General features: G+C 43.9%; 1 protein-coding gene across 9 annotated transcripts in view; it reads left to right on the forward strand.

Annotated features, from left to right (window-relative positions):
• BICD1 (BICD cargo adaptor 1) overlaps positions 1–22,637 on the forward strand; it is a 253,737-nt gene that overhangs the window by 226,706 nt on the left and 4,394 nt on the right. For 5 of the 9 annotated variants that reach the window (XM_075122697.1, XM_048829734.2, XM_075122712.1 and 2 more), the window contains one exon: positions 6,818–6,893. The exons of 3 other annotated variants lie outside the window; for them this stretch is intronic. In XM_075122697.1, coding sequence (XP_074978798.1) covers positions 6,818–6,893 — 76 coding nt within the window. Of the gene's footprint in view, positions 1–6,807; positions 6,894–22,637 lie in introns of all 9 variants that reach the window. One more of the 9 variants, XM_048829773.2, reaches the window with a different exon arrangement.

Below are 22,637 nucleotides of genomic sequence, written 5' to 3' on the forward strand. Positions count from 1 at the left end.
GCCTCAATCTTGACCAGGAAGGGGCACCTATGGAGTTGAGAGAGTATCTTAATTTCCATGCTGTTCAGTTTCTTGTCCTGTGGAACACCCAGCAAAGATGGCTGCTATGATGTAGACATCCTTCCAGTAGGAATTGGACTGAGATAGTCAACTCCTACACAGACCACAAACAGCCATCAGATGGTAGCTACTTTTGGTTACTATTGACCTGCATCAGATTCAGACCATTACACCCAAGGCGAAAGGTCCCCTCTCCCATTACCAGTCCCCTGAGCCATCCCATTGCCATCTTAGCTCCTCTTGATGCAATGTGCAGATATTACTTATGTCATCTGTATGTTTAAATGGGAGTTCAGCAGCCTGTTCACATCTATTAACAATTTAATCCCTTCTTCAAATCAGCTTTGGGAAGAGACAAAATAAACAATGAAATAATCATTCATTTTTTGTTGAAAAACTCCATCCTATGTAAGAAAACTAGGGGAAAGCTAGAAACTCATGTAAAAAATGTTGAAGGGTGATTTTCTGCACGTAACACATTTAACATAAGTGTAATCTACAGCGTTGACACAATGTTAATGAAGGATCATTGCAAGACTTGCCACACAATATCACAGTCAACCTTACTGCATTAAATCAAATAGTAGATTTGGTGCTATCTAGCACTTATCAACCTTGTACCTGGAAGAAATACTATAAACGCTGCTGTGCTTCTACTGTACCACAGTCACTGCTTCCACTAAGTTACTGATCAGCAAGCCCTGGCCCGTGCCTCTGTTTGTTAACATGTTTGTCATAAGGTTTGGCACCTATCAATTATTCTGCTCTCCTCTGTGACCATACTGGCTGGTTTCCTTGGAGCATTGTTTGAGGACCATTACCAGCAGATCAACTAAAGTGATTATTCCCCTCTATTCGGCACTGGTGGGGCCACATCTGGAGTATTGCATCCAGTTTTGGGCCCCCCACTACAGAAAGGATGTGGAAAAGTTGGAGAGAGTCCAGTGGAGGGCAACAAAAATGATTAGGGAGCTGAGGCAGATGACTAATGAGGAGAGGATGAGGGAACTGGGCTTATTTAGTCTGCAGAAGAGAAGAGTGAGGAGGGATTTGATAGCAGCCTTCAACTACCTGAAAGGGGGTTCCAGAGAGGATGGAGCTTGGCTGTTCTCAGTGGTGGCAGAAGACAGAACAAGGAGCAGTGGTTCCAAGTTGCAGTGGAGGAGGTCTAGGGTGGATATTAGGATACATTATTTCACTAGGAGGGTGGTGAAGCACTGGAATGGGTTACCTAGGGAGGTGGTGAAATCTCCTTCCTTAGAGATTTTTAAGGCCCAGCTTGACAAAGCCCTAGCTGGGATGATTTAGTTGGGGACTGGTCCTGCTTTGAGCAGGGGGTTGGACTAGATGACCTCCTGAGGTCTCTTCCAACCCTAATCTTCTATGATTCTATGAGTGAGTAGGCTCTTCTCATCCTTGAACTGTTACTTTTCTCATGCTGCCTTCTCTCTGAGGTAGCCAACAGCAGTCATCCCAATTGAAATCACCACATCAAATTCCGTTCATTTTAATAAAAGCACTGTTTCTTTGGCATAAATTAGGAAATCACGAGAAAAATCACAAATTTAACTGACGGTAGGAAATAAACTCAAATCGTCACATACCGAGACAAAAGCAGCACTAAGCTGTCCCAAATCTCGTGTTACAAAGTATGGAAATATTACCTATAACATACATGGAAAAAACATTTTTCTCATCTTAAAGGCTGTTAAGATTTCTCCCACTTTTTCAGCTTAGAGTTTCAGAATGTCTTGGGAGTTTGTCTCATAACAGCAAGGTGAGTGTTCTGCCTTCCATGCTGCTGCTGTTCTTGACATATCACACTGGCCTTTGACTTTGGAAATGAAGTATTTAGGCAGATCAGTCACTTAGAGCAGAGGGAACAAATTGTTTCAGTAGATTTTGCAGCGTAATACGCTGCATTTCTGCCTATTGCACAGCTAGGTTCCAGTGTTCAGAAGAAAGCGGGGGCGGGGGATGTTTTTAAGAAAAGGTTTTCTTGCTCACTACTCTTGATTCATTCTGTTAACCGGGGGTTACATTAAATCAATTTAGTTGTGGGTTTTGACATCCCAGGAAAGAGAATAATTCATTCTCAGGTAAATGGAGACTGCTCCTGTGTTCAGCTAAACTGTCAACAGCATGTCTCAGCAGAACACGTTATCAAGTTCCTGCAATATTTATGCAGCAAGTGCAATTGACATTCGGGGGCATGATAGTGGGTACTATGAAAATCTAAGCTAGGAAGCAAGACTTTTCTGCAAGTTCTGTCAACATCAAGGGATCCTTTGGTCTCCAGTGTGAGTTTTATGTAAAACACCAAAACGTCAACTTCACATTTTGCAATAAGAAATTCATTTTCTTCTTTTCAGGAATTGATCCTGCAAATCTTTATTTGCACATTTGGCTTTCCTGATGTGAATAGTCCCTTTAAAATATTTTTTATATTTAGTGTTTTCCTCTTAATTTTTACCTATAAAATTTTATAGAAACATTTCATGAATTTTTAGTTACTATAATCGGAAGACAGCAAAAGATGTATACAATACACCAGTCACTCATTTGCAGCACCACTCATGCTCTTCTTGATGCTTTTCTTGGTCTTGGATCCTTTGCTATTTTTGTTCCTTGATACTATCAAGTCACACTTTATATCGACAGCTTGTTTAGTATATCCAATGACAGAATTTACAAAGGGAGTTCCATTATGCTGATTCTATAGTCACATGTAAAATTTTCACTGAGGATATTGCTGACGGCAGAAAAAATGCATGCCCATTTCTCAGACATTAAAAACACAGTCACACATGATAATGTTGATTGGATTCACCTATTTTATGGTCCAAAGGGCTGAACACACCTGTGACACTAGGTGTGGTGCTTAGCCAGAGGAAGACAGAGCAGAAAAAGATTTAGAAGAGTGTCAGGGATCCACAGGGTCCGGTCTATGCTCCAGCCTGCCACTAGTCCCTTGGGAGTGACCCCTTTAGCATGCTAGGCCCCGAAGATCCACACAGTTCACAGGGGCAGGCCGGCAGCCTCTGAGACTCCAAAACTGGACCTTTGGGTGCCAATGATGCCTGTTTCCTCTGGGGCTCCCGCTTCCCGCAGCAAGTCCTGCAGAGCTGGGCTCTTGTGGGAGGCTTGTCCTTTACTCCTTCAGGACGCAATGCTCCCAGTTAGTGTTTGCAGCAACGCCAAGCACTCTTTTCAAAGCAAGATAATCTATTTGTCACCTGGCATTCAGAATGTGAAAGTTCTGAGGTTAGCGTAAAGCAGGGGTTCCCAAACTTGGTTCGCGGCTTGTTCAGGATAAGCCCCTAGCGGGCTGCGAGACACTTTGTTTACCTGAGCGTCCGCAGGTACAGCCGCTCACAGCTCCCAGTGGCTGTGGTTCACCCTTCCCGACCAATGGGAGCTGCGGGAAGCAGTAGCCCGGCCCATGCCGCTTCCCACAGCTCCCATTTGCGAGGAACGGTGAACCACAGCCACTGGGAACTGCAAGCGGCCATACCTGTGGATGCTCAGGTAAACAAAGCATCTCGCGACCTGCCAGGGGCTTACCCTGACCAAGCTGCAAACAAAGTTTGGGAATTATTGGCGTAGAGAAGCAAAGGTTAAGACAGAGCTCAGTCTAGCCAATGTAAGGGCTCTATCCAGCCGAGCTGCTGTAGAATCCACTTTGGCCCTGTCTCTGTCCCTTTGTCTTTGGTTCCGGGGGGGTGGGGTTTAGGCTGGATCTCTGTGAGCAGAGCTTTTGTCACAGTCACCTAGCAACTTTCCCCTTTGTTCTACTGCTTGAGGCCTTTGCTCTGCTTCTTTGCAGAGAGTTGTGGGGGGGGGGGAGAGATGGGGGGGTCTCCTTCCTCTTGGCCATTGGTCACTAGCTGTGTTGGTCACTGGACATTGGGGTTTCCACTGTCTCTCTGGATCCTCCATTCACATGTGCAGACTTTTATTCAGTTTGTTAATGACTCTGGCTTCCAACTAGGCTGCTGAGTCACCACCTTATCCCTTCCCTTCACCCTCAGTACATAGCTGTGCAAAGCTCTGAGGGAAACTGAGGCACGCACCGGAATCATAAAAATATTACCAAAATTCCCACATTTTTCACAAAGAGTTTCTTGGTTCAACAGTATTTATAGGGCCAGTGTCAGTCCTGATGTAAGCGGGTGCAACTTCATTGAATTAACAAAATTTAAAGCTGTTCCACCAGGACTAAATTTGGCCCATAGCTAGCACTGGGCTTTAGATTTGAAAGGAGAAACTAGCTCTGGCCAGTCCAACAGTGAAGGGGAGTTGCTAGAATGATGAGAAGTTGTAGGGCTGACAAGAATGAGTGGTGATGGGAGTTGTGCCCTTACAGTTTAAAAGAATGCTATTCTGAACCATGCTGAACCTTCTATATATTTCAGAGGAACAGCCGTGTTAGTCTGTATTCGCAAAAAGAAAAGGAGTACTTGTGGCACCTTAGAGACTAACCAATTTATTTGAGCATGAGCTTTCGTGAGCTACAGCTCACTTCATCGGATGAATCTATATATTGCCTGTCACTAGTGTAGGGCTTTATCCTGTTGTCAATGGGAGTACTCCCACTGACTTCAGTATGAGTTGCATTGGGGGATTCTCATGCAAAATAGTCATTCTGTCCCTGTAGTGGTTGAAATCAACACTGCATTTGGCTTTCCTGGCAACAGAGACTTTAGGAATAAACCCGTCTGACTCTTGCGCCAATCAGTTCATTGATGCTCTTTTTAGGAGACTTATCATAAAGTAAAAATCTTTACTGCACTAGCAATAAGCAGTGCCTGCATTTTATGGTTTAACTAATATTTCATCAGTCCTGGGAGCGAGAGAGACAACACGCTGATAGCCATTCAGGCGTCACCCAATGTAAAAATCTTTTTCACCAGTAGAACAGCCATCTTGCTGCATAAGACACCCCCTACCAAGCTATATGTTGATTTACCAAGACAAGACAGCTTTGGGTCTAAGACCAGCACTTCAAATAGAGTACTCTGTAAACTGCAACAAAAGAGCAGCTCTGTCAACTCAAGTCATATGACACATTTTGATGTGTTGAATAATAATTCCTTACACTCTTTCCTTCTCTTCCTGCCAAAGGTCATGGTCAGGGTCCAAAATCTATTATCTTTACTGAGGTGAGAAGGTAGGCACCAAATGTGATTTGTCCACACCCACTTAGACCACTAGAGGGCTGCACAGATCACCTTAGGAGACAGACCCCTATATGATGGCTGATAAATGGATTTGTATGAGAAGGGGTGACTGTGGTACTAGAATGACCCCCAGTATTGTCAGGCAAGTACCCTGCCCTGTGTGAAAAAAGAACAGTACCAATGGCGTCAGCTACATGTGGGAGTCTTTGTATATATTACCAGCAACATCTTCCATCTGAGTGAGACAGCAGAATTGAATTCCAAGAGAACAATCTTCCTCTACACCAGAGCAGAGACTGTGACATTATTTGTACCTCCTTCAAAAGGAGTTTTGTGCTTTGAGTGACAGCCAGTGAGAAAAAGAAGAAAAGACTCATGATTCCTAAAAAAGATTCTGACTGACTATGATGTCTAATCACTTTTGTTTTTAAAATTCATGTTAGAATAACTTCCCTTGTCCTGAACAGTTGCTTTAGAGAAAGAAACTTAGAGAATCAAAAGCTGGGATCTAGAGAATCAAGATGCAATATTCACAGCAGGCAAGAGATGCACAGACCCCACTGAAGTCAATGGCAAAACTCCATCGATTTCAATGGAGTCTGGGTTTCACTCACAGATTTTAAGGCCAGAAAAGACCATGACGATCATCGGTCTGACTATGTGTATAACACAGGCCACAGAATGTTTGGACTGGCTCCATTATAAAGGGTCAGATTGTGTTAGTTTCTTATGTAGGTGTGCAGTGATGGGGTTTGCTCAGACTTGGAAGTTGGTAAGAGGCTAGCAGTTCAGGGTTTGTTTTGTTGTTGTTTGATTTAGTTTTTAAATCAAGAAAACAGAGAACGTTGTTAGTGGATTTAAAATCTGTTTCCTCGTTCCAGTAGAAACACAGTCACAGGAATTACAGTGGCTCTACATTTATTTCACAGACACAATCTCACTGCCACTACTTGCAGGTTTCGGAGTAGCAGCCATGCTAGTCTGTATTTGCAAAAAGAAAAGGAGTACTTCTGGCACCTTTAGTCTCTAAGGTACCACAAGACCTCCTTTTCTTTTTACTTGCAGGTTGTAATGTCTGGTTTAAATCTTTTTGAAAGAACTATGTTTCGATGGCACTGGAACTGCCTTTTTTTTTTTTTTTTTTTTTTGGTAATAGGCGTAAGGTATCTTGATAATTTTAAAGTAGCTGTTACTGACATTTTATATTACTAGTAAGCAAACCAGTTGCATTCATACCCTATGATAAAATAATGGTTAATATGGCCTGATTCAGACCCCACTGAAGTCAGTGAAAAGACTACCATCAGACCCATATTGCAAAAGGTCCATCAGTACGTGCTCATTCAATATGGTTGGTTTAAAGCTCCCATCTAATAATATCTTGCCATTGCGGGGAAAAAATAAGCTCAAATGTTTCCATTAGTATTTGTGAAAGAAACTGTTACTTAGCTAACAAGAACTGAACATACATTCCTCACTAAATCTCTCCATCAGCTGCATAGTCTGTTTACTATTGTTACTAACCCCTTGCTTTGTCATCTCTTTGTATATATGTCTAATTTATCAGTTTCTTGTAGATTATCAGCAGCCTGCTGCCTCCATACCACTACGCAGCTCACAACTAGCCAGTGGGCCAGACTGCCAGACTGTCAGGTAACTTTAGCTAACTCTTTTCTCTTTGCATATAGCTGCATGCCAAAGCGAGTCTGCATCTACTCTTGCCTTTCCTATATAAATAGCCTTTCCTGTTTATTCAGGACACGGCTACATTGGAAACTTCAAAGCGCTGTCGCGGGAGCGCTCGGAAGAGCGAGTGTGGTCGTGCGTGAGCGCTGGGAGAGAACTCTCCCAGCGCTCCTAGTAACCCACCTCCATGAGGGGATTAGCTCCGAGCGCTGGGAGCACTGTCTACACTAGCGCTTTAAAGCGCTCAGACTTGCTGTGCTCAGGGGGGTGATTTTTACACCCCTGAGCCAGCAAGTTAGAGCACTATAAAATGTAAGTGTAGCCAAGCCCAAAATTCTAAACTGTGTGTGGGGGATGGGCAGGCTTGCTTGCTTTTTAAGCAAAGTATTGATTTGAGTTACTCTGATACTTTCTGTAATTACTGCGTAGGAGATTTTTCCTCCCCTACATGTATTAGGGAAGCTGTTACTTGTAGATATATCAAAAATAAGGAAAATAATTGAGGGCTCAATCTTGCACTCCTTACCCCAGACAATTTCCCAGTGACATCAAAATTAATATATTTTGGGTGAAATTCTTGAGACTTTTGCCTGAGTAAGGACAGCAGAATCAACAGTAGCAGGTGACTCTACATTAAAAAACAAACTAGGCTTATATTTTCTAAGTCAGTGGGAGGCAATGTTCTCATGCGATTAGAACAGAGAACTGAGAGTCAGGAGACCTCCAGTCTTAGTTCTGCCACTGACTCCGTGTCTGAGCTTGACTGAGTCACTTCACCTCTTGGTGAGTCTCAATTTTCCCATCTGTAAAATGGAGATAATGAAACTTTAAACACCTTTGAAATGTTTAGGATAAAAAATGCTATATAAGTTCTAAGTAGTATTATTAAAAAACTAATTAAAATATTTGGTTTGAAAGAGGAAACATCTCCACACAAGAGTTTTTAAAGTGCGAAAATCACGTTTCAACTATGTTGTACTGACCTGCCACTGAAAAATGTAACAGAAAGGTCATCTTAAAGCAGTTGGTACATGAAAAGTTTTTTTGCCATATAAACTATAATCTACATAAAATAAATAGGGTACACTTGTTTTAGAGATAGGTGAAGGTTCCAATATATGCTTTGTGCAAGATATTCACCCATGTTTTGACCTGCTTATTTGGAGTATGCTAAGTTATTTTTCATATCTGCCTCTAACTTATAAAACCTCTTATTTATTTACCCACACTCCAAAGATCAACTTCATCACAATACATATAGAAGGTCCCTTTAATCAGGTTAGAGAACAGGTGAGATATAATTAATAGACTAGAAGCTAGGGAATTCTACTCCCTGCTATGTCACTGTGACTCCTTCTATGGCCTTGGGGAAGTCCCTTAAACTCTTTGTGTCTCTGCTTTCCAGAAAACAAAAAACAACAAAATTTGCCCTTGCTAATTGAGTGAGTGGAACTTCGCAAGGCTCTCCAATTCCTATCAGGGAAATGACATCCTCCAAATGATCTAATATCACTTAGCACAGAACTGCTCATCAGTTCTTCTGCAAGCATGAAGTACAGTGATGCCGGCTGTGAAATGTATCTGTCATTTCGCCAATGTGTTAATACTCCTGGTGAACAAACATCAATGCATCTCGTAGAACAGTTGTGTTTTATGTTTAGAGCCTAAATTGAATCTAATCTAGTTAGTCAGACCTTTCAGGTCTGATTCTGCCAGAATGGAAGAACCACACCACGTTTGCTACTATAGCAAATCCACTTGGGTATATTATCTGTACTGCAAACAAAAGTGTGGAGAGAGGCAAGTCCAATGGAAAGTGCCAGGGTCCTCTGAATTGTCCCATTTTGCTCCTTGCACTTTTCAGTGCAGAGAACAGGGGAAGAATCCACAGAGAGGCCCAGAGCATCCATGCAAAGCCTGTCCGTCCTTCCCCTCCTGCCACCTTTCTTCCGCACCCTGCCTCAGGACCTCTGCTCCCATGTTTTCTCACTGGCTGCCCTGATCTCTTCCTTGAGGAAAGATCAGCTTGCAGAGGAAGGATACCTCATAAGCCAGTGACAACAGGGTCAGCATTTATTTACGTGAGTAAACTCCTATGAATGTAGAGTGAGTAGATGCCACTTCATGTGGTTGTTTACTTTCCCCTCCTCCTAGTGGTGCGCAAAGCCCCAGTCCTATGCTAAGGGGTTTCCATAGGCTTTGGGGAAGTAGAGAGCCTGCTGCAGAGCCATTGTTCCCTCCCCTCCTTTGCACATGCAGGGATTTGATTTAGATCCCCTCCACATGCTATGGGAGAGGGGAAAATAAGGTCATTTGTAAAGTGCTGAGGTATCCAGACTGTGTAAACATGGATTAGGTCTCTCCCCAATTAGAAAGATCAGTCATTTATTTTGTTAGTTTGTTTACATATTTGCTTTCTTCCACATACTTCAGCTAGAACCCGATTTGGAAACTTTGCATGAGAAGCTTTTCTTGCAGTGTCCACCTAACTCAAAACCAGGGTACAGGGGAAATTAGAGTTTTGTAGTTAATAATTTTCAGAAATTCAGACTAGTCATCCCACAAGAAACAAGTAGACCTATATCCAGCCTATCTGTTGGCTTTGAAAAGATTGTCAGTTTCATCACCAGTTTGATGCTCTTCTTGATATATACATGTGCTGTAGGGCTGCCAATCATAAATATTCATGACTATGTCTGGCATGCCTAGGCCACATAGCTGCATATCCTGGACTGTGTCCTGTACAGTAAGAAAACACAGGAAGAGCTCTGTTATCAGCACAACAGCATGATGGCATGATTTTTTACTGCTTTAAGTACCATAATTGGGATCTGGAATAAAAACTGAAGGCATTTGAGGGAACAGCAAATTGCCTATTCAGTTGTAACAGAGAGATGTGTGCATGCGTTTACAAATCCCTGCTACCATGCCTGCAGGAATGTGACCTCCCGAGGCCTCTAACCTGGAACTACACAGTGTCTTGTTATGACTGAAATTCACATGAATGTTTCTGCATCCCACGATATGTCAAGTCTAGTCATCTTCAAAATAGTTTACCATAACACAAATACAAAGTGTAGCATGAGCTCTTTACTCAAATGGGGCTGCACAAGCTCTTTTACTTAAATGGCACCTATGTAGGGCTTTACTTTATCCTGTAAAGTATCTGAAACTCACACTGTAATTACATATCCCCAGAGATATGTTGTTTTCATTCCAGTGTAATTCTAATTTACGAATATTTTTTGTAAATAGCTTCTGGTGAACTTCCTATGATAAATTTAAAGAGAAGATTCAAACCAAATTGAACCTGAAACTTTAAGGTTTAGAAACATTTGGTCAATATATTTTGTTGTTTTATGTTTACAGTTTTGCTTGCCTCTGCATATTTCAGCTAGAACCTGATTTGGAAACACTATAAGAGATTATTTTCTTGCTGTGTTTCCAACTAAACCAAAGACAGGGTACATTGGATAGCTTGAAAATTTGCATGACAATCCATCTGAATTTCTAAGCCCAAAAGGCCTGGATAAGCAGCCAAATTTTTAGATGTTTACCAAATTGTTGGATTTCTTCTTCAAGTGCTGGTCCCTAAGTGTAATCCACTGTGGATATGCATGTGTTCCATGCAGTGGCGCCAGAATAGGGGGTGGCGGTGGAGCGAAGGCACCAGGGCCCTCTCACTTTTTGAAATGACCTTGCTCTCTTCATGCCTCCAGTCAAGGAGAAACAGGACGGAGTGGGCTGACTGCCTTACCTGTTCCTTCCAGTGTTCAGGGCTCTCCATCAAAGTCTTTGTTCTGTAAATATTCAACATTGCCATAATGCTTTTTGTATGTAGATATTTCTATAGTTAGAAGTTGTAAAAGTTTTTAAAGCTTTTAATAAAAATTTTATAGTTAGATAGATTCCCTACCTTGGGGAGCCACCCTCCTGGCTTCAAGAATTGTGTGTCCTGCCCCCAGGCCCGCCGACAGCAATTCCGGGCCCCAGGGCAGAACAGTCAATGGGCCCCCTAGAAAGAGATGGCTGAGGTTTGATTTGTGCAGGGTGGGCTGGAGCCGGGCCCCATGCTGCTGCTGGCCCAGCGTGGCATTGCCACATGGGTGCAGAGCTGGACCACATGCGGCAGCTGGTGCACGCACGCACAAGCCGTGCCTGCATGGACGCGGTCTGCCTGACATTTGGGCGGTGCTGAGTCTGCGCTGCTGGGTGCACTCTTCTGGCACAGCCAGCATAGGCGCCGACTCCATGGGTGCTCTGAGGCTGGAGCACCTACGGGGAAAAAGTGGGGCTGAGCACCCACTGGCAGCCCCCCTTCCAGAATCTCCCCCTCCCCCCAGCACCTCCTGCCCGTCGGTGGGCCCCACTGATCAGTGCCTCCCCCTCCCTCCCAGCAACTACTGCGGATCAGCTGTTTCACGGCATCTGCAGGTGCTGGGGGGCAAGGGGGAGGAGGAAGGGCGCAGCGTGCTCGGGGGACGGGACGGAACTGGGCGGGGAAGGGGTGGGGTGGGAAGAGGCAGGACAGGGGCGGAGTGAGGGTGGGAAGAAGCAGGGTGGGGGTGGGGCCGTGGGGGAAAGGGTGGCATGGGGGCAGGCCTTGGGCGGAGCCAGGGGAGAGCATCCCCTGGCAGATTAGAAACTCGGTGCCTATGATGGCCAGGCCTTCCACATCCCCGCCCGTCAGCTCCACTGCCCCGGGCCCTTTTAAATCGCCCAGGCCCCTGGGCAATTGTCCCTTTTGTTCCCACCCACCCCACCCCCAATTCCTTCTTGGCGAATGATGACTATCTGCACTGCTTGTACTATCCCAGGGTGGCACATGTTGCAGGTAGGTGTAATATCTGCTGCCCTTTCCCTAGCCATGCCCATGAGACACAGAAACTTCAGGTTAGAAAACACCTCATGAAGAAGGTCATGAGACCACAGCTGGACCCCGGTCGAGGGACCCCCCTGTACATCCACCTGCAACCATATGGAATGCACCTCCCACCACGAGGTCTGACTGCTACAGGGGAGTCTGTATCCACTATCAGGGTCTCATCAGGAAGGCAGAGAACACTCACACAAACATAAAAGTAGGTCCCTTTCTAAGTCAGTTATAAAATCATCTGACACAATTGTGCGTAAGTCAAGCAAACCTACTCTAAGGATTTAGGATGTTCTAAGTCCCAGGGCCAGGACTCTAAAGCCCATAAAGCAGGGCTTCTTTGATACTGGACTTGTTCTGGCAACACCCATTCCACCAGTACCATCCAAGTCAAAATCTCAGGAACCATCTGTTTCGGTGCGATCGGAAATACCTCCACTGGTGATGGTAGCAATACAAAGGCCAGGTCTGCACTCAGAAGTTAAGTTGTACCTAACTATGTCATTCAGGGATGTGAAAACTCCACACTCCTGAGTGACATAGTTAAGATGGCCTAATCCCCAGTGCAGACAGCACTAGGTCAAGAGAAGAATTCTTCTGTTGACCCAGCTACCGCCTCTTGGACAGGTGGATTACCTGTGTGGATGGGAGAACACCTCCCCATCACTGTAGTGCGTGTCTACGCTGCAGTGCTGCAGCTGTACCATTGTAGTGTTTCAAGTGTAGACAAGCACAAAGTCTGCCTCTTCTGACCTCTTTGGTATGAGTGCATCAGACCCCTAGTACTCCAAAAAGGTCAGAGACCTATATCACACTGGAGAATATCTTTGCTCTTCCCCATCATGAGGACTTTCCCTAATGAGGAAGATTGTGACTCCACCAGGGGTTGTTACCATGGACAGAAGTCTATCCCCTCTTCCAGCTATGCTTTTTCTCTACCAGAACCATCAGTGGATACGGACTCTTTCTTCTCCTCCTTAGGGGAATCTGAGTCATCAGAACAGCCACTATCTCCTCCTCTGAGAGCTATTAGTCCAGACAGGAGATCCAGAGCTTCCTGGTACCAACCTTCACCTTGACACTCACCTTGGGATCACTGGTACCGCATGCCTTGGCGACCTCCACAACCTCCTCCAGACCCAGCATACTCGGCAACATGGGACCCTTGCAATCTGCCAGGGATTCTGTTCACCATTCCCCTCTGAGAGAACAGTCAGCGTTTCCCCCAACCCTAATGAAGACAAGGACTATAAACCAGTTCTGTCGGTTCTACCAGTACCGACAAGATTCTCTTCTTTGTCGCCCAACAAAGCAACCACCCCAGAATCTCCGTCCCCTCTGGATGACCATAAACAGTTTCAGTCATTATTGTGCAGGGTGGCAGAAGCATTCCAGACCTCCCTAGAAGAGGTCCAGGATCCCCAACACAAGCTCCCAGATATTCTGCAAACCACTGGATCCAGCCAAATAGTCCAGTCAATAAAGCTATTCTGGAACCTGCCAGAGGAGTCAGGCATACACCAGCCACCCCAATGAAGGCATACACCAGCTTCTACCCCATACACCAGCTCCTACCCCAATGAAGGCGGAGAAACATCAAGGGAGCAGAATTCCTTTTTACTCACCCTGCACCAAACTCTGTGGTTGTCCAGGCTGCCACTGAGAGATCTAGACAACAAAACATTAAATCTGCAGCTCCTGAGAAGGAGGCTAATCATCTAGACTTGTTGGGAAGAAAGGTATTCACATTTACTAGCCTTCAGTTCTGCACAGTGAACTATCAGGCACTGTTGGGTAAGTACAACTATCTCAACTATTCAACATTCACAGCCTTTGTAGACAAACTACCACAAGACAGAGCTCACTTGCAGGCTTGTATTGATGAGGGCAAGCTGGTGGCCAGAACTGCACTTCAATCAGTAACTGATACAACTGACACATCACCTAGGTCAATGGCAATGGCCACTGTAATGTGCCATGAGTCATGGTTACCCACCTTGTGATTTCCCAGGGAGGTCCAAAACACTATAGAGGACCTGCCCTTTGATGAAGCTCACCTTTTAAATGAAAAGAGAGATGAGTTCTTACAAACTTTAAAGGACTTTAAAGGCCACCCTCCGCTCCCTGGGAATATATATACCTGCCCCAAAAAGGAATTATCACAAGCAACCTCACAGACCTAGACTGGCATCTTAACAGTTTTATCACGAGTGATCTTACGACCTTCCTCGTAAGAAGCAGAGAGTACAGAAGTCTCATTTCCCTGCACCCTCCACATATGCAACACCCTCTCAACCCCACTCTCCAGCAAAAAGATATATTTGAGTTCAAGAGCTGCAAGCCCTTAACAATACCACCACTACACGATTAGGGGTCATTTAGCACTCTCTTTCCACAACATTGTTTTCATTGATGGGCCATCACTTGAATACTTCATTCACAACGTGCTGGCTACACTGGATGTAAACTGCCTTGTGGGTGTTACCACAGGAGCAAACACATGTGAAATATAGGCACATAGTCAATATTCATAACTTCAGATACAAAAATGATGCATGCATACAAATAGGATAATCACATTTGGCAAATCATAACTTTTCCATTGACACCTTACATGGCATACTTTGTATAAGATTTGTTGCAATTATACAACAGGGGTAGCAACAATGATCTACATGATCACATTTTAATCAGATGTCACACATGGATATTCACCCTGCATGCAGATGTTTTCTCAGATTCATGGTGAGCCCCATCCACCTCCAGTACAGCGTTCTCCCATTTGGCGTTGCTACAGCCCCCAGAATTTTTATCAAGATCTTCCTGGTAATAGCAGCTTATTTCAGATGGAATGACTTCATAGTCTTCTCCTATCTTGATGATTGGCTTCTCATTGCTGAGACATATCAGGAGGCCCACAAGTCGACCTCAATGCTTATTTTCTTCCCTAAGAGTCGGAGTCAACTTGGAAAAGTCTGTTCTCACTCTGACACAGACTACAGACTTCATAAGGGCCACCCTCAATTCAGCAAAGGGAGAGCTTATCTGCCAAAGGGCAGGTTTCACACCATAAGCAACCTGATAGATCGGGCCGTATGCAACTCTTGAGCTTCAGTCAGAACTTTCCTTTCCTTTCTCATAAGGAACATGGCTTCATGCACTTACGTTACCCCATTCACCAGAGTCTGCTTACATTGCCTTCAGGCATGGCTCCACCAACCAAATACAACATGAACACCATGGTAACAATTTCTGCTAGAGTAACAGCTTCTCTAATGTGGTGGAAGGATCTTCATCAGGAGTGTATGGGGGTCCTCTTCCTACCATCCTACCAGACAAGATGATCATTAAAGACTCTCTCTCTCAGACTGGGAAGCCCATGTGGAGAGCTATACGGTTCAGGGCACTTGGTTGCCCCAAAAGGCCAGGATTCACATCAACCTTCTGGAACTCTGGGCAGATTGAGATGCTTTCAAAGTCTTTTTGCAATTCATAAGGTCCTACCATGTCCCCACAATGTCAGACAATATGACAGGGAGGGGGTGAGATCAATCCCTCTGCGTAGAATCAGTCACCCTATGAAATTGGTATCAAGAATCCAATCACAATATCATTTCTCCATCAATTATGAGTGGGAATTCAGTAGTAAACAACATTTCTGCTCAGTGGGGGACTCCCAACTGGGATCTGTTCACCTCCCAAATGAACAGGAAATGCAACACATATTGTTCCAGAGGTGCTGTAAGATTACACTCTCAGGGTAATGCTCTCCTTCTTTCCTGGTCGGGTCATCTGAGCTATGCCTTTCCTCCTTTACTGTTCCTACCTTGAGTCTTGCAGAAAATCTGTCAAGACCGGGCATGAGTCATCCTCATTATCCCCAATTGCCCCAGGCAGTTTTGGTTTCTGAACCTCATGTGGCTGTCATCCTGCCCTCTAATCAGCATCCAGTTGTTTCCTGTTCTCTTCACCCTGGAGAGGGGCAGGATCAAGTATCCCAATCCTGAGATGCTTCATCTCATGGCTTAGTTTTTGGATGGGCATCAACACTAGAACTTTCCCGTTCAGAAGCCATACAAACCATTCTTAAAACAGCAGAAAGAGCTCCACTAGGAAATCCTATTCAGCCAAGTGGAGGCGTTTCTCTATCTGGGTGCATCAAATGTGCATATCTCCCAAGTCAGCAGATGTTCCATTCGTTTTGGACTGTCTTCTTTCTGTCAAAATGGCTGGCTTTTCCCTCCGCTCTATACAAGTCTATCTGGCAGCAATCATTGTGCGCCATCCACTAGCAGATGGTTATTCAATTTTCACTCCGATTCTTAAAGGGCCTAATTAGACCTTTCCACCAGTAAGGAAGCCTTCCCCTCATTGGGACTTGAACCTTATGCTGTCAGCTCCCACTAAGCACACCTTCAAGCTGTTAGGTGAGACATGGAAATGCAGCTATCTATGAAAGTTGCATTCCTTGTGGCCATCATCTCAGCCAGTAGGGTAGGTGAGTTGAGAATCCTAATGGCAGATCCACCATATACTTTATTCTATAAAGACAAAGTCTGTTTATGGCTACATCTGAAATTCCTTCCCAAGGTTGGTGTGGAGTTTCACATAAACAAACCAATCAACTTACCTGTTTTTTCTAAAACTGCATGCATCTGTGGAGGAGAGGAGCCTTCATTCCCTTGACATATGACGTGCTCTCACCTTCTACCTACAAAGGACAAAATTGATTAGAAAATCACCCAGACTGTTTATTGCTATACCAGAAAGAGTCCAACATCACACTATCTCCTTTCAGAGGATCTCAGGTTGTATCTTATTCTGCTAGCAGTTGTTTCACCTTCCTTCCCCATAGTGGGTGAGGACTCATTCTACAAGACCACAAGCGATGTCTGTAGCATCACTTCAAGAAGTGCCTCTGGTTGAGGCAGTTATGTGGACTTCCATCCATACATTCACAAGACATTATGGTCTCCACAGGGCTTCACCACTTACACATCCTTTGGGACAATGGTCCTTCAAAGAGCTCTGATGCCTGCATCCATGCACCCTCCTCTTTCTTGACTAGTGCTTGTCAGTCACCTACCGTGGAATATACATCGGGACCAGAACTCAAAGGAGAAGAAGAAGTTACCTACCTTATAGTAACTGGACATTCATCAAGATGCGCTGTCCCTTTCTATAGTCCACTACTCATCCTCTTTCCCCTCTACTTCGGACCATACTTGGATTCGCAGTAGAAAAAGAACTGAAGAGACAGTTGGCCTGCTCCGCCCTTTATCTCTTCAGTGGGAGGCATGAGGAGACTCAGGATGCGTGTGCGGGCCAGCTAGGGTGACCAGATAGCGAGTGTGAAAAATTGGGACACTTTCTTTTTCGCAGGAGCGGGGAGGGGATAGGTGATATAGTTGCATATATAAGACAAAGCCCCTAATATCGGGACGGTCCTGATAATATCAGGAGGTCTGATCATCCTAGGGCCAGCAGACACTGCTTTCAAAATTCTCTGACTCCAGGCACATGCAGCACATGCGTCTCCACGGTGGAACACAGATAGAGGCCACACGTTGGACGAATCTCCAGTTATTATAAGGTAAATAACCTCCTCTTGCCCCATCATCACCTGTAACCACTTATCTGCATTACTGTAGAGAGTATATTACCATATAATTACCCTGAGATTGTATGTTATGATATTTACTTTGGGCCATATTCAGGCTTCCATCTAATTCATTGGGAGCTCTGTGTGTATATATGAAGCCAAAAATGTAACCCCTGGTCATCTGTCGTAAATTTACAAGTGATTAAAGTAAAAGGAAGTGAGTTGATTATTTTTACATGAAATAAAGTATTTCTAAAACCTGACATGTTATCTGTACAAAACCATAGTTTTCATGAAATAACATTGGGCATCTATGGTTTGTAAATATACTCCACTGCTGATTCATTTTAGGCATGACTTAATGTTAATTAGATAACATTGTGTGGTATATTATCTATTTAGGAAAGAGAAAATACTAGTTAAGAATAACATTAAAAGGCTTTGCATAGTACTTTCCAACTGGCATTAGAAATACATGATTAGCTTTTTCAATCATAGTTGAAATCCACTTAAAAATATACAGTAATTCTAGCTCAAACAAATGGCAATCATCATCCATAAACTATATAATATTAACCATTAAACAGAATTTAATAAAAACATGCATTAAAACTATGTTGTAAAAGCAGCACACATCACAGGTGTAGAGATACACATGTCCAGTTGTAGTAATTTGCAGGTTTATTCCCAATTATGTGTCAAAAACTCCACATTTCTCCCTCCTTTGTATTGTTTTGTTTTATTATTAGTAATTTACTGTCATCTCATACTGCCTACACTACTCAACATAACTGACACTTGAACTCAAGAATACATTGCCACATTGATTTTATTCCTATGTACCATCATTAGAAACACACGGGTTGCAGTGTGGGCTTTAATGATTGTATCCTATAGATGATCTAACGCTTATCTGTGTACAGCTGTATTAATCTGAATTGCTCAACTATATTTTTTATTCTGAACAGAGACAGTGACAATGTCAGAGTCAATACAAGGATCAGATCAATATTCCCTACAAGACTCTGACGAGGATTGCAAATTATTAGTATTGTGTGCATTTTTGCTACAAAAACCATTCAATTGCCCATGCTGATAAACTTGTAATTTTATTTTCTTCTAATGCCTCTAATCATAGAAGATTAGGGTTGGAAGAGACCTCAGGAGGTCATCTAGTCCAACCCCCTGCTCAAAGCAGGACCAACCCCCAACTAAATCATCCCAGCCAGGGCTTTGTCAAGCCAGGCCTTAAAAACCTCTAAGGATGGAGATTCCACCACCTCCCTAGGTAACCCATTCCAGTGTTTCGCCACCCTCCTAGTGAGATAGTTTTTCCTAATATCCAACCTAAACCTCCCCCACTGCAACTTGAGACCATTACTCCTTGTTCTGTCATCTGCTACCACTGAGACCAGCCTAGCTCCATCCTCTTTGGAACCCCCCTTTAGGTCGTTGAAGGCTGCTATCAAATCCCCCCTCACTCTTCTCTTCTGCCGACTAAATAAGACCAGTTCCCTCAGCTTCTCCTCATAAGTCATGTGCCCCAGCCCCTTGATCATTTTCATTGCCCTCTGCTGGACTCTCTCCAATTTGTCCACATCCTTTCTGTAGTGGGGGGGGCCCAAAACTGGACACAATACTCCAGATGTGGACTCACCAGTGCTGAATAGAGGGGAATAATCACTTCCCTCGATCTGCTGGCAATGATCCTACTAATGCAGCCAAATATGCCGTTAGCCATCCTGGCAACAAGGGCACACTGTTGGCTCATGTCCAGCTTCTCATCCACTGTAATCCCCAGTTTTCTGCAGAACTGCCGCTTAGCCAGTTGGTCCCCAGCCTGTAGCAGTGCATGGGATACTTCCATCCTAAGTGCAGGACTCTGCACTTGTCCTTGTTGAACCTCATCGGATTTCTTTTGGCCCAATCCTCCAATTTGTCTAGGTCACTCTGGACTCTATCCCTACCCTCCAGCGTATCTACCTCTCCCCCCCGTTTAGTGTCATCCGTGAACTTGCTGAGGGTGCAATCCATACCGTCATCCAGATCATTAATGAAGATCTTGAACAAAACCAGCCCCAGGACAGACCCCTGAGGCATACCACTTGATACCGGCTGCCAATTAGACATGGAGCCATTGATCACTACCTATTGAGCCCGACGATCTAGCCAGCTTTCTATCCACCGTATAGTCCATTCATCCAATCCATACTTTTTAACCTGCTGGCAAGAATACTGTGGAAGACCATATCAAAAACTTTGCTAAAGTCAAGATATATCACGTCCACCATTTCCCCCCTATCCACAGAGCCAGTTATCTCATCATTATTTATTATTAATTAATATTATTAGTCATTAAGAGGTTGGTGAGACAGAATTGTCTCATATTTCTTTATGCATAAAAATGTTTTTATATACTAAGATGATCTCCAACTTAGCAGTACCATGAATAGAAAAATGAACACATGCTTAATGTCCTGAGTACTGGGATATTTTTGTATTACAATAACTGCAACCATGTCCTCCTCCTAATATGTATCACCTAATGTTATTTGTTTTTAAAGGTAGGAAGGTAGCTTTGAAAGGCAACACATTTGGACAGATCTCTTTATAAACAAGAAAAAATTGCATGAGTCTTTCCGTTCCACTCTACCATTATCAACCAATCACAGGAATCATAGAAAAAATGGGACCTTTCTAGGATTGTGGGGCCACCTCGTAGTAAATCCTTATCACCTGCTACTTTAAGGTTGAATTTCACTCCTTCACTGGGGGGGAAAACAAGATCTGTGCCTGAGCTAAATCCCACTTAAGCCCTATTTTGAAGACTTAAGAGGAGCAGAGGTCTTGTGTTGCTCTCAGTAAATGGATGAATTTCACCCTAAATGTCACCCTTTTCTGTGTCTCCTCCCCCACCCCTCCCTTTATTGGGGATGACCAGAATAGGCAAAGAGCTAATTCAGATCCCTCCCCTAATGTCAGCTCTATATTTACATGTTGTTGCATCTCACTAACAGCAATACAGAGGAAAGTACCATCATTGAATTTTTTAATGTAAAACAAATCCAGCTAGGAAAATATTTGGGCCAAAATATACGAGCCCAGGTTCCTAAAGTTAAGTTTCTAACTCCATATGTTATGAGGCTTGATCTTACAAGGTGCTGAGCATTCTGGCACTGACCCAGCTAGTGGGTCTACTCATGTGCTTAAGTGTTTGGCTGGATCAGTGCTCGGCCCGTTGCAGGACAGAGCCCCAAAAGAGAAGTGGATTGATTTCAAAAGTGCTGAACCCTGCTTCCCCTGGTGAGTCCCTGCTAAAGAACCTCATTCTTTGAGGTGCTGGACACCTTCAACAATGACTGAAGCCAGTGGGGATTGAAGGTACCCAGCACCTTGCAGGTTTCATTCCATAATCATGCGTCTTCTATTTAAAGGCCTAAACGTGGAATTAAGAGCTTAACTTTAGGCATGCTAGATAGGGATTTTCAGAAGAGTCTAAAGGGGAGTTAGGTGCACAACTGAATTCCAGTGGGAGGGAGGTACCAAAATCTCTTAGACGCCCCAAATTTGAAAACTATGGTCTGCCATAATAAAATCACAGTGGTGATGATGTACCACATTCTTTTTGGCCTTTGAACAAATGGAACTTCTTTTTTCCCCCTAATTAAATCCTGTATGTGCATATTTACGCATTTTCAACATGCTATAAATACCTTTGGCATTTCCAATTGATCCATTCCCAACAGCAGACTAATTGCAGTCCCTCAGACAATATCTGCAATGCGCCAAAATTCTGTACTGGAGGGATAATATATACGTGAGACAGTGCAGTTTCTAAAGGAAGAAAAATAGAAAAGCCCTGGAAGAACAAGTACAAGGGCAATTGTGCTTAACTTTGCTTGCCAGACTGACTATAATACATACTGAGTCAAAAAAAGAAAAAGAAAAAAAGAAAGACATTTCCCAGACAGACTGAAAAACTGCAGGTGTTTATGGGTTGATTTTATTCACATACTGTATCTGAAGCTTGATGTGCCTGATGCTTCACTTGAAAAATTAAGGACTGTAACTCAAGCAGGCCTCAGATGTAAAAGCTTTCTGGCAGTGCAATTCACCCCTGCAAAGACAGCCTGGCCAAATGAGATGCTGTAAGGGGTGAAGTTTACCCTGGGTGAATATTGTTTCTAGACTAGTATTTAAAACAACAGGCAATGAAACCTGTCTTAAGCGACAAACCAAAGTTGGTTAGAAAGCAAACAAAGCATTACTGGAAATCTTGGGAATGTTTTAAAGTGGTTGCTAGCATTAAAGCAGCAGTTCTTAAATTGTGGGTTGGGACCCCAAAGTGGGTCGCAACCCCATTTTAAAAAGGTCACCGGGACTGGCTTAGACTTGCTGGGGCCCAGGGCTGAAGCCAAAGCTTGAACCCCACTGTCTGGGGCCAAAGCGGAAGCCTGGGTCCAGAGCCAAAGTCCAAGGGCTTCAGCCCTGGGTGGCAGGGCTCAGGTTACAGGGCCCCTGCCTGGGGCTGAATCCCTTGGGCTTTGGCACCTCCAACCAAGGTGGTGGGGCTCGGGCAGGCTCAAGATTCGGTCCCCCTCCTGGGGTCGTGTAGTAATTTTTGTTGTCAGAAGGGGGTCGCGGTGCAATGAAGTTTGAGAACCCTTGCATTAGAGGGTACTTATCAGTGATGCTGCCCCTAAAGGCAGGTTTCAGCGGGTTTAAACAAATGCTTTGGTTGGTACATTGTATTCAAAGGGGATGAAACCTTGCTTCTGAACTGGCACCTTCAGTTTAGTATGGGTCATCATATGAACATATAAAATCCCTAGTGTGCAAATCAAATGGCACTTGTGAATTGCTGTTTAAATTTGATCCCACCATTTTGCTCATGCATTCATTTCCCCTCACAACATTCCTCATCTAAGCATGCAAACAGAAGTTGTGTGTCACAGTTCAGGGCAACTGCACTTGTCTTCCCCTCTATGGTCCACCAGGGGCACCCACTCTCAGGTTTCCATGTCCCCAGCCATTACCTGTTTGGTAGAGTCAGAATGCCTAAGCAGGCCTGTTTTGCTTTTCCCCTCAGAGACTATAAACAGCGTAATTACCCACAGTTATAAGCAGGGATCCTAGTTTTCCACAATAAAAAAAACCAAAATTCTCCAATTAAAAAAACATTAAAATCTTTGTTTTTCCATGATTAAAATGAAATGCTGAATTTTTGTTTTCCTAG

Source organism: Caretta caretta, chromosome 1 (assembly GCF_965140235.1).
Source record: "Caretta caretta isolate rCarCar2 chromosome 1, rCarCar1.hap1, whole genome shotgun sequence".
Classification (NCBI taxonomy): Eukaryota; Metazoa; Chordata; order Testudines; family Cheloniidae; genus Caretta; species Caretta caretta.